This window comes from Parasteatoda tepidariorum, chromosome 5 (assembly GCF_982258835.1).
Source record: "Parasteatoda tepidariorum strain Cologne lab strain chromosome 5, Ptep-v5.0, whole genome shotgun sequence".
NCBI lineage: Eukaryota > Metazoa > Arthropoda > Arachnida > Araneae > Theridiidae > Parasteatoda > Parasteatoda tepidariorum.
Window position 1 is genome coordinate 27232566 of NC_141759.1, and position 27388 is coordinate 27259953.

At 31.6% G+C, this 27388-nt stretch overlaps 1 protein-coding gene across 1 annotated transcript; it reads left to right on the forward strand.

Moving 5' to 3' along the window:
* LOC107456580 (clavesin-1) lies at window positions 1-26854 on the forward strand. The gene is made up of 5 exons (XM_016074486.5): window positions 1-321; window positions 9833-10075; window positions 18042-18238; window positions 22864-22974; window positions 26526-26854. The coding sequence occupies exons 1-5, from the start codon at window positions 195-197 to the stop codon at window positions 26700-26702; spliced, it is 855 nt and encodes a 284-aa protein (XP_015929972.2). The 5' UTR covers window positions 1-194; the 3' UTR covers window positions 26703-26854.
* Window positions 26855-27388: the final 534 nt, after the last annotated feature.

Genomic DNA, 27388 nt, shown 5'->3' on the forward strand with positions numbered 1-27388 from the left:
TTATTCTAGAACGGTGAAACGCGGAAAAGTAGAAAGTTCTTTTCGACCGTCAGCACACCCCTGTCGGACAGAAACTTGTTTGCCTTTTTTCTGTTCCTTTTTTGTTTGTTTCTGTTTTAATATTTGCTGCAATTGGAAAAAAAAAGATGGCGGGCTATATTGTAGGATTGTTCTGAGTTGACCGCTTAGTGACTATGATGCCGTTGCCATTGTGGTTCAAAGGGCTAACACCTGAGTTGAGTAAGAAAGCCGCCGAAGAATTGGGCGAAACAGCCGATGTGAAAAAGAAAGCTCTGATCGAGTTCAAACACCTTATTGAAGGTAAGTTGATTTGAAAATATTTTTGAACTACACTGCTTTTTATTTTTTACTAAGGTCAATGAATTTCCGTTGTATTGCGTTGATGCGACCGAGCTTCAATCAATGATAATAATAGATATGAGTGCTTTTCGAGAGACTTTGTCATATTTACATTTATTCTCTATTTTTACAATTTCTAATTTAAAAAATGTCTTAAATTTGAGGATTTATCACACTTACATTTATTATCCATTTTTACATTTTCTTACTTAACAAGTCCATAAATTTTGAAACTTTATCATATTTACATTTATTCACTATTTTTACAATTTCTAATTTAACAAATTTCTTAAATTTGAAGATTTATCACATTAACATTTCTAATCCATCTTTACATTTTCTAATTTAACAAGCCTCTGAATTTTGAGACTTTGTCAAAATTACAATTATTCCTGAATTTTACAATATATTGACGATATATATCTTTATTTATGTGACTTTATCACACGTACATTTATTATCCATCTTTACATTTTCTTATTTAACAAGCCTATGAACTTTGAGACTCTATCATATTTACATTTATATTCTACTTTTAAAATTTTATATTCTACTTTTAAAATTTTATATTCTACTTTTAAAATTTTATATTCTACTTTTAAAATTTTATATTCTACTTTTAAAATTTTATATTTTATTTTTGAAATTTTCTATTTCATAAGTTTCTTAAATTTCAGACTTTATTGTACCGACATTTATATTCGATCTTCACATTATCTTATTTAACAAGCTTCTCCATTTCGAGACTTTTCTCTTCTTTACATTTATACTCTATTTCTATACAAAATTATAAAAATTATCAGAATCACTGCCTTATTCTCCTTTTTTGCAAATTTTTATGAGCCCAGGAAATGCAGTATTGGAGTAAGTTTTTAAATATTACAAAATTAGACCACAAACGCTTTTTATTTTCACAAAACTGTGGCTTTTCTTCATATAGATGTTTTGCGCTATTTTTAAAATAAGCGTAGACGTAGCTGGCTTTAGATATGCTAAACTTGACCTAACAGTCACTAATAACAGTTGCAAACTGACAACAGTTATAAAAATAGCATATTATTCGCAAAAAGGCATAATTTCATACTACGACGAAGCTTTTGAAAAACAGCCCTAAATGCTAGTTATTGCTTTTAATTTTATTAAGATTTATTGAAACAGGGCGACGAATCCTGCTACGCATTGCTTAATGTCCGAAAAAAGTAAAATTCAAAGCAAAACTAGCCCCCTCCCCTTTTTTTCCTCCAGAAAATAGAATTAAATGGCTGCATCAGAATAACAATGAAAATTTCAAAACATTTTCTCATAAGAAAATATTTTATGCCAGTCTTTTCTATAAAAAAAGTGTCACGAACTAGGGCGGATAGACATTTATTACTTTGAAACAGAAAAGGAAGTTCTGAGGCATTGTTAAATCGATCTGATGTAATAATTTCAGATTCATATTTTCAGCATAATCTCATAGAATATTGCTTTAATTAATTCTATTTAAAAAAAATAACCATGAGTTTGAATTAATGGTTTTTATGTACTAATTCGGCAAAATATAAAATGGTATATATACTATTAGGTGCATTAGAATATTCTGCCCAAGAGAAGAGATGTCCCACTCTAAAGTGACGGAAAAGTCCCTTTATAAGAAAGTAGCAGTATTATTTATTGTAGTTGCTTTTTTGGAAATATAGGTTGCATCTAATAAAAATGAGATTCTGATTTCTAATCCAATGAGATTCTAATTTCTGAAAATTTAATAGTACAATTGAATAGCTAGATTCCCGTTAGTAATTAAAACGCTAGTAATAATTAGCTTCAAATCCGCGTCTGACTAAAATTTAATAAACATTAGGTATAAATTGCTTTAATTAGAACGGAACAAAAATGTAGCTGTGATATATGTTAAAAAAACACATAAAATTTTTTAAAAATTATAGTAGCTAATAAGTAATTTTTAAAATAAGTATGTGGTATTAATATATTTTAAAGTATATAATTTTTGTAATATAGTTACATACCTGCCAACTTTTAATCCTTTCCATTATAATTTTTCCCAGTGGTAATAAAACTTCAATTTTAAGAAAACAATTACGTTGTATTTGAGAAAACTTAAGTTGACAACCAAGATAGTAACGCATATTCATTGATGTGCTTAATTTTTGTAAGAATAGTGGTGATCAAAATCATTTAAAAATTAAATTTATAAAAGAAAAAATAGTATATATTTACTACCACTTTAAATACGAAAATAAAATTTTCCGGAAAATCCGGAAGAGTTGGCAGGTATGTAGTTATACTAATTAAAAATAAAAAGATTATATTCAGAATAGATTATTTTGTAATATAGTTATAATAGAATATAATATTAAAAATGAAAACTAAGGAATTAATTTTAAGCATTCTTTTTTTAAAAAGTTTCATATTGTTTCGATAAAAAATATTTAATTTATAAGAAACTTTCTAAAGAAAATGAAGTAAATGAAAGGTATGACGCATTAGTGACAAAGCAGCAGAATTATAAAGGTACTTTTTTAATATTTAAACAGCATCCTGGATTACATCAAGGCTAATCCTCAATTTAAACTGTTCAGCAAACAGCATATTTCTTTTTGTAATATAATATCTTCAAGAAATAGTACACTTTACTGTCTTCAACAAACGATTTGTCCATGGCGCCCATTTTCTTTTAATTAAAAAAAATAATAGTCAGACATTATAGTCATTTTTCACCTAGTATTTTGTATGAAGACCTTTGAAAGTAATATGCTATTTACACAACAGAGATAATTCTATAACAATAACAGAAAATACTAGTAATCTATAATTCTCCAGTAAAAGTAAATCTGCTCTATTAAAAATTAGTAGATATGAATTTATAATTACAAATAGTAAAAGAACTTATTTAATTTCTCACTAAAACAGATACAATTGAAATGGTTAGTTTTAGGCCGATCATAGTTAGGCCAAAGTTGCCTTCTAATGAACAAAGTAGTACATTCAATAAAGCTTATTATTTTTTATTTTTCTTAGGAAAATATGTTCTGCAATCTTGACAATGACGGTCACCAAATCATTAAATTACAATACAACAATTGTTTCTGAGCTTTTTTAAAAGTCAAAATTTCAAAACATATTGACATTATAGAAACTTATAGAAAACATGAAACAAATTAGATAATTTTCGTAGATAAAACAATTTAGCTAAATAATAAGATCATTTTTTTTTCTTTTCTTTTTTTTATTTTTTAAAAAGAACAAGTTCAAAGAATTCCAAGGTTAAGCGGAATATCAGTTGGGAACCACTGTTTAAGAGAATTTGAAATGGGGTGGCTAAGTCTCCACACGGTATCTTATAAGTAGTCAGCGCAGACTATTTTAAAAGTGAACCAGTTGTGCGCATGAACCCAAATTCTGTTTTAAAAGTAATTGAGAGCAATTTATCACATATATTTGAGAATTGAATCTGTAGTGGTTGATAAATAAATAAGACAAACTAATCATATTCATAAATTAAACAAATTTTTAGACGTATATTTGCTACCACTTTCGTATTTTACGTGATTTTGTATTATGGCTCTTTCGTAAACTGGTTTACATTCATAATGGTCTAATCGGACTACCTTTAAGTAACCGTGTGGAGGTTAAGAGCATTTTAATATATGGTTGAGAGGCAAAGAAAAGAATGATTAACCCTTTCGCGCCGACTGTCACAAATACGTGACAGCATAAGACCGTATCAATCAGGGTAAAAATATAAAACTGGTAATCAAAGTATTTCTTTAGCAGTTTATTTGTGGGCGGAGTTATAATTGTTTGATTTATTTAATTCACCATTACTTTGTTCAAAATAAAACTATTTAGTTATACTTTGAATTAACATTGATTATATATATGTTTAAACTAACAATAATTAAAGTAAAAGCAAAGTAAGTCTGTCAAATCAGCAACGACTACATTTAAGTTACCGTTTTTTATTTAAATACAACTTGATTCTGATTTTGCACGAATGCTTTTCTGAATCACCCGTCCCCAAGGGGTTAAGCCATAGTTTTTTTGAGAGACATTTGAATATTTTATTTCTCATTTATCAAATCTAGAAAAAAATAGTGTAGAGGTTTACACAAATTAAAGATTTGAGTTTTCAATAGCTGTTTACTGTTGAAGAATATTTTGAAATAAAATTGCATTAAATTCAAACTGCACTTATAAACTATATGAAATATAAATACGTTTATTAAACAATACCTTGAAATAAACATTTATTGCTATTTATAAAAACAGTTTTTAAAATTTCATGAAAGAAAGAGCAAAGAAATTGGAGAGAAAAATATCACTTATATTGCTACAGTTACAATATCTCGTTTCGTTGAAAAATTAGCAAAAAAGTGTTATAATTTTCTTTTACTTTTTCATTATTATTAGAACGCTACTCAGGGCTGCTTGTTTTATTTCTAGGAAAATTTGCTTGCAATAAAACCATGTCCGTCATGTATGTTACATGTGATTTCAGAAAGAATAAAAACTACATCAGCACCGTGTTTTACTTACTTTATTTATAAAAAAATTGGGCACCTGTGCCGCGCAGAAGGCCCATATCCCATACATCATGAAATAAAAAAAAAGTTAAAATAAAAAACAATTTGAGTTTAGCAGTCTATGGGGTGGCTGTTACTGGGAGACAAGCACCTTGCTTGTATAACTGAAAGAAAATGAAAATACTAAGAGAAACTTGCAGTAAACTGTGGATGTAAACACCTTATCTGCCAACCAGTTCCAATTTATCGGCGCACTTTTCTATGAATATTTAGAGTGGTAGTAAATATAATAAATTAAAATTTTACAAATGATTAAATAAATTTAACTTATAATGACTTTATCCACCATTACACACAAACAGCTTTAACCGATATGAAAATCGATTAATTGTGCTGAAAACTTTGTAAATGGGGGCAGCCTTAAACAAAATAAGTTTACCTTAAAAAATTGTTATTTTGTTACTTGGGTACCTCCTTGAATGTTCTGGGTAGTTAATATTTTCGGGTTGGCAGCTATGGAATATATATATATATATATATATATATATATATATATATATATATATATATATATATATATATATATATATATATATATATATATGTATGTATGTGTGTGTGTGTGTGTGTGTGAGTGTTATAATTTAATATTATTATCTATTTTAATTAAGCAAGCTAGATTTAAAATAACTACACTATTAGCTTATTGATCTCGTTTACCAGATTACAAATAGCTCTTTTCTGCCAAATGTTGATGTTATAGATCTTCAAAAGATTAACAAAAAAAAGATCGCAGAAGAATATTTCAGTTAGAGATATTCTTCGAGGAATGAAAATTATCTGTGCATTATTTTCATTCACAATTTTTCGTTTGTAAAAAATATAATTGTTTACCGAATTTTTCATGAGCACACAAATACAGACCTGACAACTACAACGCTTTTTGAAAATATTCTTTAGAGTGATACATAAAAATTACAGCTTTCAGAGTTTTGGGGGAATTTTACTAACATTTTAAAAGCCTCGTATAGAGAGCAGGAAAAAATTGCATTTCATATGAAATTTCAAATTATTTACATACTAGCCGCCTATAGCGGCCAGCTGTCCGCCACGCTGAAGGTTTTCACAAATAAAGTTTTTTAAAACATGGCAGGAAATCTGAAGATTAGTGGACAATTAAAGTGTTCCTGTCCAGCAATTTTGTCTTCATATCCAGTTCTGCTGCAGATGTGTTATAGCTCTTGAGGATGTTTGAAATTATATAGCTGCAACGCTTAAGGAAAAAAAGAACTAAAATGCTAAATACATGAAAAGAACACGAAAACGAATAAACTTTTTATGGTATCAATTTCTATTTCTATATAATTTTTTATGGTATCAAATTCTATTTCTATATCTGTTACGTCAAGCACTCAGGTATTATAATTTGATCTAGTTGTGCTTGTATGATTTTGATCTAGTTGCGCTTTCTACGTCATTTTGTTCATCGTTTGGTTTGTTATTTCTAAGTTAACTTTCAAAAAATTGGCTGGCATCAACATTTTTATTCTTTAAGTTGTTTATTTTTTCTTTTGGAATTCGTTCCTTTTTAGCGAAATGTTTTTCAACCTAATCGAATTCTTTGCCGACTGATCTCTGTATATATAAAGAAAATAAAGCAAATATTTTTAAAGTGTTGTGAAAAGAATTTTTAGTTGTACAAAGTACTACAATATCGCTATAAAAATTATCGTCTTCGCTTAAGAAAAAAAAATAGAGCGTGGAAAGAAGAAGAAAAACTTATTATAACAATTATGAACAGCGACAAATATATCAAAGCGAAGCGTTCTATTTACGCATCGAATACGTTGCCACATTTTTAATACAAAAGTTAAACTTTTCTCCACTTTAATAAATGTAAACTAATGCGAACTTTACAATTAAATTATTAATTCCTTCGTATATTATTGGTTTAAGTTGTCGAAAATTAATATTTCAATTGTGAGGTTCGCATTAGCATACATTTATAAGAGTGGAGAAAAGTATATGCATTTTTTAAAAGTTTTTTGAATATGGCTCTTTGAAGACGAAAAAGCAGACGAAAAGCATAGACTTACAAAATGACTGATAACTAAATAACTAATCAAAATTTTTGAAAAAGAAAAAAAATACTTCTTCATTATGTCAAAACACAATTATGGGCCGAGTTTCGTGCCCGGGCGAGGCTTCTGGGGCGATATATTGTGATTACACACACACACACACACACACACACACACACACACACACACACACACACACACACACACACACACACACACACACACACACACACACACACACACACACACACACACACACACACACACACACACACACACACACACACACACACACACACACACACACACACACACACACACACACACACACACACACACACACACACACACACACACACACACACACACACACACACACACACACACACACACACACACACACACACACACACACACACACACACACACACACACACACACACACACACACACACACACACACACACACACACACACACACACACACACACACACACACACACACACACACACACACACACACACACACACACACACACACACACACACACACACACACACACACACACACACACACACACACACACACACACACACACACACACACACACACACACACACACACACACACACACACACACACACACACACACACACACACACACACACACACACACACACACACACACACACACACACACACACACACACACACACACACACACACACACACACACACACACACACACACACACACACACACACACACACACACACACACACACACACACACACACACACACACACACACACACACACACACACACACACACACACACACACACACACACACACACACACACACACACACACACACACACACACACACACACACACACACACACACACACACACACACACACACACACACACACACACACACACACACACACACACACACACACACACACACACACACACACACACACACACACACACAGCCGCTTTTATTATTATGTATAGATATAGATGTATAGATAGTGGGGTGGAAAATAAGTTTAAATCTAATTTAAGAAACAAAGGATCATAAACTCAGATGCCACTCGAAGATATTTTCTCAAAGAGCGTAGAAAATTGGCAGCCATGCATAGATACTAAAAATGTTAATAAAGTTATGATAGTCAAGGAAAATGTATTTTTCTGTAAAAAAAAAAAAGGAGAAAAAATTTTTTAGTACCAATACTTTGTTCATATTTAGTGGTTGCCAAATACTCATTTTTTTTTTAAATATTTGATACGATAAGGCTTAACTTCATTGGAACTTAAAACCCTTCAGTAGATACTTTAGAACAATAGTTCCCAAATGGTATCGAGGAGAACTAGGGTTCCGTGAAATATTTAAAGGGATTCCGCGAGTGAGTACTTTTTATATTTAGTGATTCGTTTTGAAACTTCTGATTATATTTATATAAAACCTATAATTCATAAAATTTATTTACTCTTTCGGTTGCCTTTATGAAATTATTTCAAGTAAAATGCCAAAGAAATAGAAATGGCATTTTTTAATGGAAAATACAATATTTCTAATAACAATATATTGAATAAATTACAAAAATTACAAGCATTTTTTAAAAATATTGTATTAGTATTTCCCATAGCGCTTTTCAAATCAAAATAAAATAAGTAAATACTGCAAAGAAATATGTTTCTTCAATAACCATTTTCAACATTTAAAGCAGTTCTTTTATGTTTTCATCTAAACCATAAATAGGCTTATTTTAGTCACTTTCAGTTTGTATATAGATATACACAAAAAACAAATTCGTAACTGGACTAGATGTAGCAGAAGGACTGCAAATTTAACTGTCGGACATAAAACCAAATTTAAGATTATTAATGATAAAATAATGAAAAATCGTCACTCCATTATTTAAATACTTTAAAAGTAGTCTTTTATAGGTTATAACGTTTCCACTTACATTTATAAACTAATTCATGGTGTCGGGGTTCTGCTATGACCTCCTACATCAGCAAGCCACCACTCGAGATTTAATAAGTAGTCTGCGCAGACCATTTTAAAAGCGAACCAGTTGTGCGCATGAACCCAAATTGTATTTTAAAAGTACTCGAGAGAAATTCACCATATATATTTAAGAATTGAATCGGTAGTGGTTAACAAGTGAATAAAGATAAACCAATCATATTCATGAGTTAAATTTTTTTTTTGATTTATATTTGCTACCACTTTCGAATTTTTAATAAATTTTGGATTAAATGACTGGATTAAATGTAAACTGGATTAAATGTAAACTGGTTTGTGTTCATAGTGGTCTTATCGGAATACCTATGAAAAACCGCGTGGAGGCTTTCAGCTGTAGGAGGCGTTGGTTCTGCCAAAAGAAAGTTGATTATTTAGGGTTCCGAAACCGAAATAAATGGGGTACGGCTGCTGTAGAAATTTAGACAAACAATTTTAAAACAAATCTTCGTAAATGAAGCTAAGACAACATAACTGGAAAACAAATAATGTCATCTAAATAGATATTCGATTGCTTGTGTATAATAAATTGGTAGCTTTGACAGGATCTAAACATAATATGTAAGAATCGTTCCGCGATATGAAAAAAAAATCACTTTTTTTCTTCCTCTCCCAGTAGTCTTTAGAAAATAAATCTCAAATTTTCTTTTCTAATATACAGTAAATTATTATCAAACACGTATGAGTAAATTTAATAAACGTTTCTTAAACTTAAAGCCAAACACTCTTTTTCATTTTATATAAAGCTTCGTGATATTTTTTACTTAGATTCTGTTTCCTTAACTATTTAAATGTGGAATTAATCTAATTATTTAATCTTTTTATAGAACAGCATGACATTAAATGTCGAACTGATGACAGTTTTCTTCTACGTTTTCTGAGAGTGAAAAAATTCGACACCCAAAAGGCTTTTCGGACATTTCGGAACTATCACGAGTTTAGGACGAAACATTCAGGTGTCTTTACGTGTTTGAAGCCTTCAGATGTTAGGAATGTCATAGATATGAACATCATTAACTATGTGTCCTACAGAGTATCTGATGGTTCTCACGTTGCTATGTTTCGATTGGGTAAGATTACGTATATGTTCAGTTAATATTCAATGATTCTTATTTGCATTTTATGAAACTTCCAAAGTCTATTTTATCGTAAACAGATCGAAATGAAAAAGGAATAACTTTTTCTATGTGTTCGTAAGTATGGAATCTTGAAGATACTAACACATTTTCAAAGATTTGAAATAAATTTAAAATTTGCATAGTAAATTAATAAAAATATATGGCCTTGTTATGGCCTCATGTATACTGATTACTTAAATACAATCTAATGAAGTCTATTATAATTAATTTATCAGTTTCCCTGTATTAACCGATTAATTTATTAAGAAATCTTGTCTAGTTTAGGCTATATTTGCGACTAATCTAACATTATCAACGCTACGACAACATGTTTGCATCCTTTTTTTTAATAATCTTATAAATGTCGATGAACAGCCGACCCAATTGTTTGGGTTTACGACTACTAATGTTCAACTTCGTAGCCTTGTAATTTTGAACCCAATCCAAAAGACAAGGGAGCTCCTTAATAAGGAATTGGGAGAAATTTGCCTTCGTGGAGGACTTTTTGATGGAATTAACCTGCATTTACGTTTGGTGGAGAGGAAAGACCACTAGACCCTCCCATGGTTAGCCCGACAGCGAAGGGACTCTAACCTATGATCCGTCTACCAATGAGGATATTTCTCGTCAGCACAGTGGTCAGTGCAAGCCGGATGTGGATCCGCTTCGACCAGCCATCGCTGGGGATTCGAACTCGGTTCACCTCACAGGAAAGCTAACGCTCTATCCCCTGAGCCATCGCGGCTTATTATATCCTTTTCGAGTGGTTAAGTCAGATAGCGCTTTTTTTCCTGAATCTGGCGAATGTTAAAATTTAAACTATTCATGCTGAATGCATACTTAGAAAACAGCATTGTTAAATAACAGTCCTCATTTATCACGGTTCACTTGAAGCTGCTCTTTGATAGGTTTATCGGATGGATGAGGAGTAAATTTATACGTAAAAACCTATGTTTAACATCCTGACTTAATTCGCAAAAGACCACCATCACTATCTGTTTACATAACCACACATTATGAAAAGAATAAAAAAGTAGCAAGAGTCAGCTTTTCAGAGTAATGAAAATTTCTAAGGCTGTAATAGCTTACGATAAAGTTTTAAACAACTAGATTAAAAAGGTTTATTCAGGAACGTATGCTGACTATCACTTAAATACCAGGTTGTGGTAGCCCAGCACTTAGAGAACCGAACTCCGCTCGGAAGGGAGAGGGGTTCGATCCTCGACTCCACCAAGACAGATGAGTACACGCGATATACGTGCTCGTAAATCGTACTGTAGAAGAAAGTGTCGAAAGTCCTGCGGTTGGTCACTGAGCAATACTATGCGTAGAAAGATCTGGGGGGATCCTCCTCTTCAGATTTATGTCCCCTTCCCGTTCAGATGATGGGAGAGGGATCTTTCCCTTTAGATATAGATGGTCCTAAAATTGATTTTTTACCATTACCGTGTTTCGTATACTCAATACCAAAGTAAAAATTGTACAGTCTGGCTAACCTAATAATTAATAATTATTAAGCAAGATTAAGATTAATAAAATAAGCTAGTATATATATCGCTCATAGGCTGCAATAGTGGCACAACTAAAAAAAACACGCGTTTTTGACTAAGATTAGGTGTAAATATGAAAATACACATACTTTTCAACAGCAATACTAGCACAACTCATAACTCAACTTGAAGGTAATCTTCGTGTTTAAGCAAACTAAAGCATTTCTTATGTATTTTCCTTAGCAATGAAAACTTTAAACCCACTTATCTCAAAATAAGATTTTTTGATCGGATCGCCTATGAGCGATATATATATATATATATATATATATATATATATATATATATATATATATATATATATATATATATATATATATATATATATATATATATATATATATATATATATATATATGCCAACTACTTGCTCTCCGGACTGCGCCAATAAATAATTTCTAATTCCTATGTTTTACTGTTTGAGTCTTGGTTTAGTAAACTAGAATTATTATAGGGTTTTCACTCACCACTACTTCTAATTAATTTAAAGGATTATATTAAATGCCACTTTGTTTTAATTACGCCAAGGTTAGCCTTTTAAAATTCTATCAAAATTAATGGAATATCTGAAGGCTTTAGCTTATAGTTTCTATACCATTTCTTAAATTATTTCGTTAAATCCGGATATATGTGTAATCATCAAGTGACATTTATTTCCTGATTACCCCATCCGGTAGTTTTTATTCATGAAAAGTTCACTGATTACACGTTTTTAATGAAAGAGGTCATGACTCATTAAATGGTTGTCTTTCACTTTTTTCGTTGATGTCAGTGGTTGTCACTCTCTCAACTATCAACTGTGTCAATGAAATGAAAATTGAAAGAAAGTTTTGTGGAGGCTTTTTGGAAGCTTCAATCCAATTTTATGGCCTGATTTCATTTTTCTTAATGAGAATGATTCTCTCCTCTTTTTTTAAAAAAATCTTTAATTTTACTTGCAGTTTTAATTTGGTATTAAATTTTTGTCAACGCTGATTGTAGGTGGATAGAGAGATGAGGAGAAAAAATATCTCGGATAAAAATAATTTAGAATAACAACTTTATTTGTTGTTGTAATTTTCACTCTAGAATTTGCGAGTATATAGTTGAAAAAACTCGCGTTAGTAGGGAACTTGAGCTAATCTTGAAATGAATATAAATATATTTCTTAATTAGCACGGTGCTAGTGGTGCATTCTGACTCTTAATGTTACTGAGGATCTGAGGACAATTATGAATATTTTGGAGTTTTAGCATATCGCCAGAAACACTACATAAGTCAACCTGCTATAGCCAGGATTTTAATTTGGAATGCTTGTATGAAAAGTGACAATTATCATAACCATGTCTGCCTAGTTCTATATGGCAAAGAATGGAAATTAATTTTAAGTATAGTCCCCAAAACGTTTGATGGAAAATTTGTAATCACTTTGGAAACAAAAAATTTTATGACCACAGGGACTTCCGAAATTTTAGTATTTAAAAAAAATATTCGATTGAGTTGCATGCAGAGTTCAATAGTATGACAACGGCAAATGGCAACACAATGCCATTTTCGTAATTTAATCAATTTGGTAAAAATGATGCTGTAAACTAAATCTCAGGGGCGAAAAAGGTCACTACAGCACTTTGGTATCATTATGTCTGTGTTTGTCTAAGGGAAACTTCTATTCAGTGCGAAAAGTTCCAGTGCGAAAGTGCATAGTTGCTCTAATAAACAGGGTCAGGAAAATTTGTATTTATGCTCAAATTTAAAAGGATCATGGTATACATTCACGCCACATCCCGTCACGTACACGCACACAGTATTCTCCGGATGCCCCCTTACGGGGGGGAGGGTGGGGGGGTTAAGCTTTGATTCCCATTATGGACCAGGGGAATCATGGAGATTATGGCTTCAAAATTTTCCTATCAACATTTCACACAGATTGCCTTTACTTCCTAGGCAAGCTAGTCCCATTGATATGAAATTGTGTGCGATTAAAGCCGCCACTGGGAATCGAACCCCAGTTTTTCACTATGACAGTTCAGTGCCTTAACCACTGAGTCATCACAGCTCAGTCTTGACTATGAATAAAGCGAAAACAGGAGATTATGATATTAGGATAAAATTAGTTTATAAGAAATATGGACAGCAGGTAACTATGAAGCGCTATATATTCATCGAGTATTTAATTTGGAAGAAATCGCATAAAGTAACTACATAAACAAAAAGAGCGAAAGAACTTTTTTCTTTCAATTTTACACGATAAGGTTCATTTTTTATAACTTATTTACATCAATATATTTTTTATTGACTAACAGAGGCCATTATAAAGAAAAAAACAGTGAAATAAATTTTACTACCACAATGGAAAACAATATTTTAAATGGAAAAGTTTACTAAAGCATTTCTTTAACGTTCCTCGCAAATTTTGTAAATAGCTGTAAATACTTGTAAATAATCTTGCGCATTTATTATGTATTTCTCCTTTCTCTAAGGCTATGTGGCTACTGTGCACCTGAGAAGCTCGGGGGTAATACCTCGAAGGGAGGCGAGGCAGTCTGCCACAAAACCTCTTCTCTCTCTTAAACTTGTTTGTTCAATCACAATACTTCATTTTAATTTTCTCTCAGTAAAAGATACTGAACCCCAACTTTCACCTTTCAGTTGCGCTACGGCGATTTATTATTTATTTCCACTCAGATGAATTAGTTGGAGCCCCTAGCGGGGCTGATGCTAAGATAACCAACATATATGAGTATGAGTAACGTTCCTCATCAATTATGCCTTTCATTTTTCAAAAATCAATTACTGTACATATCAAATCATGTTTTATCTTTATTTTTAATTTTAGTCTACAATCAATATTTCTAGTGTTGAGTAAAAACGACAATTTGTCATATTAAATTTTTTAATTGTTTTATTATTTCACAAGCAAATGGCTTGATTTTTTTTAATGGCTACCACAATGTATTCGAATGAACTTCAATGTATGCCATAATTAAATATGTGCTAGTTAAAATATTGAAATTTAATTAGAGAAATATGTATCAATTTATGTTAATATTTATTTATGTCAACTTATGTATATATATATGTCAAATTATGTTTATATTTATATATGTCAACCTAGATTCGATGAAATGTCATATTTACAAAGTGCTTGTTTTTCTATCAGCTACCACATCGACTGCTAAATTCAAAATGTTATTACTATAAATTTTCTGCAAATTTCCAGATGTATGGGATAGGGACCGCTAAGTGGCCTAGGTGCCCAATTTTTGTAAATAAAGTAAAGTAAGTACTTTAACGCTGGTTGTGGATTTGAGAGTTATATGAACAGAAACAAATAACCAACCTAAACAATAATTTTGAAAGAGCCGACGTCTCAGAGATAAACCGTTCGCCTTCCAATGAGGTAAACCTGGATCTATTCCCAGAGATAGCTGGTCGATACGAATTCCGCACCCGCCTCGCTCCGACCACAGTTCTGACGTAAAATATCCTCAGTGGTTGACTGATCATGGATTAGAGTCCCCTTGCTAACTGTGTGAATTTTCCGTGGTTTTCCTCTCCATGTAGCGCAAATGCGGGTTATTTCCCTCAAAAAGTCCTGTTCGAATGCAAATTTCACCCAATACTTTATTTAGGAGTTCCCTTGTCTTCTGAATTTTGTTCAAAATTTCAAGGCGACGGAGTTTAACATTAGTAGTCATAAACCCAATATTGGGACTGCTGTTCAATGATGGTTATAAAATATAATAATTTTGAAAGAACCTACTCAATTCTCCTTGTTTAACTAAGTTAAGAAAATAGGAGTAACTCTTAAAGTATGGTGAACATGCAAAATCTTTTACTACGTACGAATAATGCTAGCAGTTTATTTAAAAATGAAAAAAAGGGCTATTTTTAAATCTTACTTCAATTTCAAAAGCCATGCAATGATGAAATATTTTCAGAAACGATATTTCTTGCAAACTAAAACAGAACCTTAAGTGCATTTCAAAACAAAAAACTTAAAGGAATAAATCTTGAACTAACAACACAAACTTGAAAATATCATTGAAGTTTCTGTGTTTGAAGGACACTTCAGTTCAAGTACTTAAAAAACTTGTACTTAATCAAGTACTTAAAATGCTTCATAATAATCATTCACATTGAATATCAATTAATTCTAGAGACATCTCAAGTATAAGTAGAAATCATTAGGAACTAAGTTAATGTGATTTCCCTGTTGCGGTTTTAACAGAAACACTTGAAAACCAGAAAATTATTTGATCTGTGAAACTGTTCATGAAATACTCTTTGTTGATTGACAAGAGTTCTTCTGTAAATAATTGTAGCGGTAATTCCGTTAAAGTTCTTAAATAAATGTTGAAAAAAAGATACCCCTATATCCTTTTATTCTACATATTTAACACGTTCACGCCGGGGAAAGTGGAAATACTGGTAGAAGAACTATTTCAATATTAGATAATATTCGGGAGGAGTTTATCTATTCTCTACAATAACAATTTACTGTTAGGAAATTTATCACGGCGAAGAAGCAATTCAATTTAAAAATTGCATCCGTTGAAAACAATTGGTAGTTACGGATTTTTGTTATTGTCGAAAAAAAAACTAAAAAATGAAATGTATTGTTACCAGTTTTTACTCCGGTGCGCTGCCAAGAAGAGACAATCTTGCGTGACCGACCGGTGGGTCACCCCGGCGTAAACGTGTTAAACATGGAAACTGTGCAATATGAAATTAGCGTTTATTTTACTGGAAATATATTGGTTCGCAGTGGAAAATGCTAAGTGGAAGATTCATCTTTGAATAACCAAAAAACTTTATTAATCTAGAAAATTAAATAGTTCAAGTCTAACTTGTACATAATCAACGAGAGTATATTCTCCATAACCTAATATACTCTATACAGCTATACTCTCTCCATACTCTTACAAATAAACCTATTCTTAACCAGTCTTATATGAACAAACATACTTCTAATATCCAATGAGAAACACTTGCAAATGAAGGTAAGAAAAATCGCTAAAACAATACAATTGAAATGCAATTTAATTTTAAATATTTGAAAAACACTTTAAAATTAAGAAATAAACAAGCCAGGTAGGAAGGAATATTCATTGACGTAGCACTAGAGCTTCACAATGGGCTATTGGCGTCGGTCTGGGAAGCATCTCTGAGGATGATCCGGAGACAGCACACATACGTCATATCCCGTTTTACAAGGAGGGCATATTCACACACCATCCATCCATCCGCAGGTCGCATTTAGATCTGAACCAGAGCACGATTAATCTCCGATCCAGTATCCCCAGAGGTATTGATTTGTTATGGGAACTTGGAGGACTTTGTGACACAGACAAATTTAGCTTGTAGCAATTACCATTTTGTACACGGAGAGTCTTCGGTCTGCGGGTATCAAACTCGCGACTTCTCGGACATGGGACAAACGTTCTACTAGCCAGGCTATCCCGGAACAATAAACATGCCAGAAAAGAATGAAAAAAAAAACATATTTTTTCCAAAGCATAAAAACTTAATCCTTCTGAATCACATTTTTTCTTCCTCTCCTAGTAGTCTTTTGAACTCGTGATTTCTGATTTGCCGTTCTTCCTACTTGACCCTTCAAATTTGTAGTCTGGTAATTATTTTTGTATGAAATTTGTTTTGCTGACTGAATAAGAAAAAACAAAACACTAATCTTCAAATAAAAACTTACTATCAGTTTTTAATGTGGCTGTTTCCTCGTTTCCACTTGGTGGTATTTTCTTAAGGTGGAATAAGAAAAAACAATCATCTTAAATAAATAACTTACTGTCAGATTTTAATTTGGCTGTTTTCTCTTAGACTTTTTCTTACTTGTGGAATAAGAAAAAACAATGATCGTAAATTAAAAATTTACTATCAGTTTTTAATTTGGCTGTCTCCTCTTCGGTAGGTAGGTACTTTATTAACGTCACACTAGAGTTGTACAATGGGCTATCGGCGACGGCCTGGGAAACATCCCTGAGGATGATCCGAAAACAAGACAAATTTTAATCCTGTGCAGAGGGGATGGCTCCCCTGCTTTGGCAGTCCGATGACCTGCGTGCAGAGTCAAATGCTTTACGGTAGAACAGTTTAACGAGAACCGATATCGCGCACTCTCGGTCTCTACGTAGGCTGATCAAAGTGGTCACCCACCCGCATACTGACAGCAGCCAGCGATGCTTGACTTCGGTGTTCTACTGGGAACCGTGTCTTTACGATCAGTCCACTGCGGGACTGTCTCCTCCTAGACTGGTATTAAAATAAATCAGGTTCCAAATGGGTTAAGGCATGCATTCTGGCACAAATTTAAATAAGTATATGACAAGTGATTTCGGAACACCTTACTTAACGGCAGTGTTATTTTTCAGGGAAGCTCGATATAAATGTAGTAAAGCTGGAAGATCTTGTGGCAACTGTCCTGATCTGCGGCGAACTTATATTCGAATGTGAAGCAACGCAGATTTGTGGAGGGATCCTCATCATAGATTTTTTAAACATATCTCTTCAACATTATGCAATGTTCTTAAATCTTTCCTTTGTAAAATTTACCATCAACACCTTTCAGGTAAGAGTTAACCATTACCATTTATGCCAACTTTTTACCTTTTGGATGATGTTTTACCCAGATAGTAGAAATATTAAAATTGATTTACTGTCATGTAAAGAAATATATTTTTTATTATCTAAGACCTTAAGAGCACCATATACCACCTTGTATACCATGTTTTTATATCCAAAATTATATACAGGTTATCCCGTATATAATTATACATATTTCAACAAACTTCTAGGGGAAGTAGGGTTCATCAAAAGGATTAAGAATTACCTAGGACACCATGTTATCGTGCGGCGCTAAGGGCGCTATCCTATTATGTACTGTTACATCGTGTCTCATTGAACTTCAGGTATTTTTACTAACCTTAATTTTTTGTTTTCTATTGATTATTGTCAAAACTGCCTTCAAATAGGTACAGAATTAGCTGTTTTATCATAATTTAACTATTTGGCGATTAACTGGATAAGCTCGCCAAATTGTTAAATTATGATAAACGATAAAACAGCATTTCTGAGTCTATTTTAATTGAACTCTCGACAATAACTAATATTAACGTATAGTAGTCGTAAACTCATAATTGCGTCAGTTGTTTAACGAGGGTAATAAAGTAAAATAATAGTATTATAAAATTAACATGAAATTAAAATATTTTAGAAAAATTGAAGTGCAATTTAAAAATAAAAGGCACACGAACAACATGTTGGTAATAGGAAATGGTTTCCTAGGGAATTCTTAACCCCTTGGGGACGGGTGATTCAGAAAAGCATTCGTACAAAATCAGAATCAAGTTGCAATTAAATAAAAAACGGTAACTTAAATGTAGTCGTTACTAATTTGACAGACTTACTTTGCTTTTATTTTAATTATTGTTAGTTTAATCATATATATAATCAATGTTAATTCAAAGTATAACTAAATAGTTTTATTTTGAACAAAGTAATGGTGAATTAAATAAATCAAAAAATTATAACTCCGCCCACAAATTAAATTCCTAAAGAAATACTTTGATTACCAGTTTTATCTTCTTGCCCTGATTGATACGGTTTTTTGCTGTCACGTATTTGTGACAGTCGGCGCGAAAGGGTTAATCCTTATGACATGTCCTACTTCCCCTAGAAGTTCGTCGCAACATATACCGGACACTCTTTGTATAATATGTATATCTATATATTTATATGCAGTGTATTTAATGTATATTTATATGCAGTGCTGGTCAAAACCATTATTTTTCAAATTTATAAATTCAAGATATATATAAAAAGCCCAAAATTTACTACCACTTTAAGCAAAAAAATTAAATTTTACGCAAAATGTCTGAAAGCTGACAGATAAGTATTACATAAACTTAGAAAGGAATATCTAATAAATAAAACGTAACTAACAAGACATATTTTTTTTTTAAAGTTAACTTCTCAAAATCTTAAACTTTCAGAAAAGGATATAAAAAAAAGGCGTATTTTTCCCCATGCCATTATACAAGGTTTCTACGACCTGGAGAAAAAATTAATGACTCGAAAAAAAAACAAGGTTTTTCAAGAGAGCCGAAAAATTTTTACTTTTGAGAGTTATATAATAGTTTAATTTTTTTGCGATCATGTTTATTTCCTTTAAAGAAAAAATCTATTGGTAGCTTAATGTATCTAGATTTATTAAACTTAAAACATTTTCCAGATTGGAGAAAACCCACTTATCAGGTCAGCTCTAATCTAATTAGAGCCAATAATTTAATTCTAATCAGGTCTTTCTTAGCTCTAATATTACATAACTTAACTCTAATTATTTTATTTATATGTTTAATATGATAACAAATTGTTTTGAATTAATTTGGTAACAGTGTTGTTGTTTTAAATGCCATTTTCCAATACCAGCAAGCCTGCTTAGGAAATCTAAGTGAATTTAAGGAACAGGGTACGTTTTTTGTCTTTTGGTGTGTCATCTATCGCCAAGAATACGATTTCAGCTACACTCACGTCACAGCCCGTTTTACAGGACGAACTCATTCATACATCCATTCATTCATCCATAGATCGTAATTTTGACCTGAACTTAAAAACGATCAATCTCCAATTCAGCTCCCCCAGAGGTATTGATTTGTTACAGGAAATAGGAGGACTTTGTGACCCCGACCATTTTGACGTGCACCTGTCACCATTTAATGCAGGGGGGTTTCTTCGGTCGGCGGGATTCGAACTCAACGTTCTGGTTATAATATTATAGTAACTAGTTTAGTTTTAATAAGTACCAAATATACTAATATATGTACAATCAGAATATTTGGTACATATTTAAACTGCATCAATGTTAGACAGTTTTAATATAGATATTATGTAAAGGGGTTTTTTAAGGCCCCTTGAAAGGGATAAGTCTCAAATTAAAAGAGCTTGATCGTGGAAATTTTTTCAAATATGAGTTGGTATTGAATTGCGTATAAAATATAATTTATCTTTATTTTGATTAGATAACTGCTAAAACGTGCTTTGCTATACCTATTAACATACCCTCCAACTTATGAGGATTTTGAAAATAATTCTTTCTAGTGGTAGCGAACCAAAGTAGAAATTTTTAAAGCAAATGGATCTCTCATAAAACTTTTATCAGAACTTAAGAATCTAGCCATATGGCCTGCACTTTTATAAGTAATAGTGGACAAGTTACGCTAAAATTAATTTTTTTTAAATATTAAGACATTAATTTTGCTACGGTCAGAAAATAAGATTTCTGAAACTACGGAAATTCCGTAGCAGTTGGAGGGTATGCCTAATAACGTGAAGCATGGACAAAAAATAATACCAGTTGTGATAATAAATTTTTAAAATAATGGAATTATTGTGTCGGTTTGTGTCTATCAGTTTTTCAAATCACCGTTATATTTTCTGTACATATTTTCATGGCAATTACTGTAAATATCTCTGTTCAAGTTTGTATTTTCTCTAATCATGGTAATATTATTGTAAATCTACCACAACGACTGCTTATATTCAAGATGTTTTTAACTCATTGTTGTAATTTCATGATGAATGGGATAGGGGACGCTGCGCGGCCCAGGTGCCCAGTTGTTTTTAAATAAAGTAAAGTTATGTCGATCAGTTTTGTGGATGATTTTGTAGTGTTGCTTGCAACTGACTTACTGATTTTTAATTGGGTTAACGGGTATTTTGCTTTTAATCCAATAATTCAAACTTACATATAAGTTCTATTAATTAGACAACTATGTTTAAAATTGTACGAGAGAAATTTTACATTTCACTATATCTCCATACATTGGTATTTTTATTTTTACTAAGATTTTATTAATCTCGACCAAATGTTAAACATACAAGTTAGGAATTTTCACTAGGGTTGGACAAAATTGGAGAAATACTTCTATACTCTGTGTAATAATCCTCCTCTAATCATCAAATTTTTTGAAATATTTTAAAATTTGAAAAATTATGCTTGATGATTTTGGAAATTGTGTCATTTCTATCCATAAAAAATTGATCGTTGAAATGAATGTAGAAAATTAAACACTGATTTCCATTTCACTGCAAGTAAGCAAGCATTCTTATTTACATAATACCATATTTTAATGATATTTCAAAATTGTTGATTCTAGAGTTACAAAAAGTTATTGACCCCTCATCTCAATTTGATAGATTTAGATTTTGCTGATGCCGGGATAGCCAGGAGGGTAGGGCGTTAGACCCATGACCAACAAGAGGTAGTTGTTGGATCCCCGCCTGTCGAATATTCCCCTCGTAGTAAATGGTGACTGATGCATGCGTCACCTGTTGGGTTGCAAAGTCCTCCAAGTTCCCATCACAAATCAATACCTCTGAGGGTCCTGAATCGGAGATTGATCGTTATCTGCTTCAGGCCAAAAATAATGATGTGTGGATAAATGAATGGATGTATGAATGGGACCACCCTGTAAGATATGCCGTGATGTGTGTGGGGCTGAAGACGTATTCTTGGAAATAGAAGGCGCCACTATAAAACAAGAAACGCACCCTCTTCCTTAAATTCGCTTGGTTTCACTAGGCAAGCTTGCTCGTATTGGTAAGTGGCATTGGAAACTACAACGAATTTTGCATGGGCAGGGGTAAAAATAACAACATTTCTGTAAGTTACAATCATGATCTTTAATATTGTATCAACAGTTTTGCCATGTAAGAACTTTCAAAATATTTGCTGCTAAAAGAAATATTGTTTACATGGAGTTAGTATTGAAGTGTTTCCATTATTTTGTGCCTTACTCTAGAATATTACTGAAAGAAGTCACGAACTTCTCATTTGGAAGAATTCTTAATCGACCAAGCAGTTCATAAACTAACCAACTCTTCTAAAAATTAATTCAGACGTGCGGAGGAATCTTGGAGAGTAAATAGTAATAATAATGCTTGTGCTCTCAAAATTCAGAGTAAATTATATTGTGGTTTTCTGCTCACGTTTTCAAACAAGCTTAGTAGTAGTAAGGCGATATGATATAATACCATATAACTAAAACAGTCATTCAGATAAAAATTGTTCTTACATATTCTATTTTATCCACGTGTTGTTTCTATTTAAATCGGTTCAGAATTTGCTTGAAGAATAGTTTATGTAAATAATTTAAGCATCATGTTCTCTTAATTAACTCGTATTTAATTTTTCAGGACTGTTGGCCGGATCGAGTAAAAGGAATCCATTTCGTAAACCAACCTGCTGCGTTAACAGCTATATATCACTTAGTAAAACCATTTGTCAAAAAGAAACTCTTACAAAGAGTAAGAAAAATCTTTATTCCACAGTTATCTCTCTCTCTCTCTGTATATATATATATATATATATATATATATATATATATATATATATATATATATATATATATATATATATATATATATATATATATATATATATATATATATATATATATATATATATATATATATATATATATATATATATATATATATATATATATATATATATATATATATATATATATTAATGCAATCGTGGGAGATTAGGAAATAACTTATTCTGAACCCCACCGAGCATACTGTTTTTGAGAAGGGTATATAATTTGGTATTAATGTATAAGAAGTGCACTCAAGAATAGAAGAATAGGGCTATAACATCACATCATACATTAGAAAGCCTCCACACGATTTCTTAAAAGTAGTCTGCGCAGATTATTTAAAAAGCGAACCACTTGTGCACATAAACCCAAATTCTATTTTAAAAGTACTTGAGAGAAATTTATCATATATATTTGAGAATTGAATCTGTAGTGGTTGACAAGTAAATAAAACAAGCCAATTATATTCTTAAATTAAACAAATTTTTAGACATATATTTGCTACCACTTTCTAATAGATTTCGTATTAAATGGTTCTTTCTTAATTGGTTACCTTTATAGTGGTCTGAACGGACTACCTACAAAAAACCGTGTGGAGGCTATAATGGATTATCAAGTTCTTGTGGTTATGGTAAAGTGAAAAAATTTCTAAGTTTTCAAATGGCAGCGACTTTCTATGATGAATGAATAATCCTAATATGATTCTTACAGTAAGAAACTTTGAATATCAAACAATGCTTTTAGAGCAAAGAAAATGGTGAAGCTAATCAGAGATAGATAATTTTCGTTCGCTGTTTTTGCATTTAACACTACGGAAAACGCTATGACGACAAATGAAAAGTAGACAAGAGACCTCTATGATATAAATTATTTATTACGAACATCGTGTTATCATTATAAGAAATAGGTGTTGTCAAATAAGAAATTAGAAATTCCGTCGCTCAAAACTGAACCGTGAAATATGATAATTATTTATAATAGTATGCTTGAGTGAATACATAATACCTTTGTACAAAATTTAATTCTGATCTCATACCTGCCAACTTTTAATCCCTTCCATTATCATTTTTCCCAGTGGTATTAAAATGGAATTAAAACTTCAATTTTAAGAAAACAAATACGTTGTATTTGAGAAAACTTAAGTTAACAACCATGATAGTAACGCATATTAATATATAAGCTTAATGTTTGTAAGAACAGTGGTGATCAAAATCATCTAAAAATTAAGTTCATAAAAGAAAAAAATAGTATATACTTACTACCACTTTAAATATGAAAATAAAATCTTCCGGAAAATCCAAAAGAGGTGGCAGGTATGTGATCTATTTATACGCTGGCCTTTAGATCCTGTTTTGTTAAATGAATATTTTAATCATCCACTATTTTAAATTTTTATCCACTACCTACTATGTTTATCCACTATTTAATATGTTTGTTCTAGAAAGCGTGAGAAAGGGAAAAAATTTAATTCTTCGTTTCTATTTGTTATAATAACTAAATGGACTTCAATCTATGTTAGGTAATCTTTTTTTTCTAATTTTATGCAACTCTACAGAGATTTTGTATCTTTTAGAATGTTATAATTCGCAGAGATAGGTTTCTTAAACTTTTATTTGTTGATAAAAGTTTGAGAGCGCTAAAGGCATGCATAGTAACGTATCTCTTATAGAATAGAAAATTAATTTACTTACGAAATAATCCTTTTATGGTGCTTCTTAGAATTTATTTGCCTTTACAGAAAGTTATACTAAAATATTTATTTTTGAAGAAAATAATAGTTTCATTATTGAAAAACTGAATAATTCTCGTGGTTACCAGAATTTAAACATTTTTTTTGTATCAAAGTTCAGCTTTAAAGTCTCTTTTCTTAATGGTATTTTTTACTCTTTTTTTTATAAATTAAATTTTTTTAAGCAATATTCTATTTGATCCAATTCCAAGTTTCAGAATTTATTAGGATTTAATTGTCCCCAGAAAGTGTGAAGTCTCTGTTTTTGCTTTATTTCTTGTTTTGTTCTGTTTCTGTTTTCATCGTTATTAAATTTTTTTCTTTTTATTTCAAAAAAAAATTACAGCTTTTTAATTACACTTTTAAAAGCATTAAGTTTATTATATCATGCATGTAAAATAGCTGAACTTAATGCATAAATTTCACTTCTGTCTTCTGTCCATTTTGTCTCTTCTGTTTTTGTTAAAGAAAATTTTCAATGCAATCAGAAGATATGCTAAATTCTACATATACATTGTAGAAGTGGAAGGCTAGTGCTGATATCGGGCTAGTGTAATCAAATGGAATATTTCTGGGATGGAATTTTTTTACAATTCATATTACTTGTATATATGTTACAATTTTAGGTTTCATGCTTGTGCTTCTAGAATAGGGAACGAATAAGCAAGTAGCATATATATATATATATATATATATATATATATATATATATATATATATATATATATATATATATATATATATATATATATATATATATATATATATATATACTGATTGGCCAAATTATGACCACCTGACTGTTTTATGCAAAATGAGCTATTGCGCCACAGTCCGATAGAGGGCAAGATAGTTGCAAAAAGGGAATGCAAGGCAAGTGAACCATCATTTGCACTGTGTTACGCGCGGATATATGGGCAAAAAACATGACTTAACTCAGTTTGAACGCGGGATTATGGCAGGTGCTCGAAGTGTCTGAACCAAAATCAGCAAAATGGCTGATCTTGTGAAGAGTACGAGGGTAGCAATTACTAAAGTGTACAGTGGACTACCAAAAACCAGGTCTCAACGTCAGGCTTGTGGACGTTGCAGGCTACTGAATACTCAAACTGAAAGGAAGACTTGCCAGAGTTGTCCAGTTCAGCAAAAGAGCAACAGTAGGCTAAATGGAAGGGAATTTTAATGAAGTTGCAACCGTGAACGTCTCTGAACGAGCTGTGCACCATACAATACGTCGTATTGGAGATATTGGGTGCCTATGGGATAGCTTCTGCTGTCAGCCTAAGCAAGAGTAAACGTCTCCAGTTTGCAAAGGAGCATAAGGATTGGCCTGTAGATAACTGAAAAAGGATCAGCTGATTCGCGTTTTCAATTACACCATGCAGTTGGCAGGTTTCGGATAAGGCGAAATATAACTTTTAATACGGTATAACTTTTTAAATTGGTATTACTTTTTAATATTTTTTGGGAAAAAAATAGCTGAGAAAGCAAAGCCATGATGTAGAAAAAAAGATTTATTTTAGAACTATAAAATTTACTTAAAAAATTATTTTTAATAAAATTAGTGCAGAACAATAGAAAGTATTAATTAAAAAAAATATTGAAAATTGAACTTGGTGGTGATAATAATACATTTTTCTATCAAATAATAGTGGATGTTCTAAGCAACATGATGCATTTTATTATTAATTTTTTGAAAAATGCATTGTTTATTTCACAATTTACTTATCATTTGAAATTTGTAGGTTCATTTTCATGGAAGTAAATTGGAAAGCCTGCACGAATTCGTGCCTAAAGAACTTTTGCCAGAAGAGCTTGGAGGAACAATGGGACCATTTAACAACAAAGAATTTGCCTCGTATTTTTACAGTCAAGAAAGTTTTATCTCAAATATAAACCAGTACGGAATCATCAAAACATAAATTTTCAAATTTTTCATCTTGTTTATTATTGATTGAATTTATATCTTAATAAGCTCAAGTAAATGTGATAGACTTTTAAGGTTGTTTAACCATTACAGTTTAAAACATGTTTTATTTTATGTTATTTGATTAAATCTTATTTTGAAAGTGGTTATTTAGTTTAGTAGTTTAGTAGCAAAAGCATATGTCAATTGTTAACAACTGGATTAAATCGCCAATTTTTATAGTTTCAAGGGGAAAATAAGGTATGTCTTGACTTACTTTAGAACGCTCTAGTACGAACGGAGGTAAATCAAGAAATCAGTTAGTAAGATTACACTTATTGCTTTTTACTGCTGATGTATTTCCATTTCCAGAAAATGAATTTGGTGTATACTATTCTGAATTCTTTGACAAAAAGTTAAATTCAAAGAGTAAATGGGGATGGGGAACCACTTATTCTTCCTCATTCCACTGATGCTAACCCTGAAAGAGGCCGGGAGAGTCGGGCTTATAGGGCTTTGGGCCTATGTCCGAGATGTCGAGAGTTCAATTTCGGCCGGACGAAGGTTCCTCGTGTACAAAATGCTAACTGGTACACGCTAAATCAGTCGGGGTCCTCCAAATCCATGGCAAATCAATACCACTGGGGGGAGCCATGGTGGCTCAGGTGATAGAGCGTTCGCCTTCCAATGAGGTGAAACGAG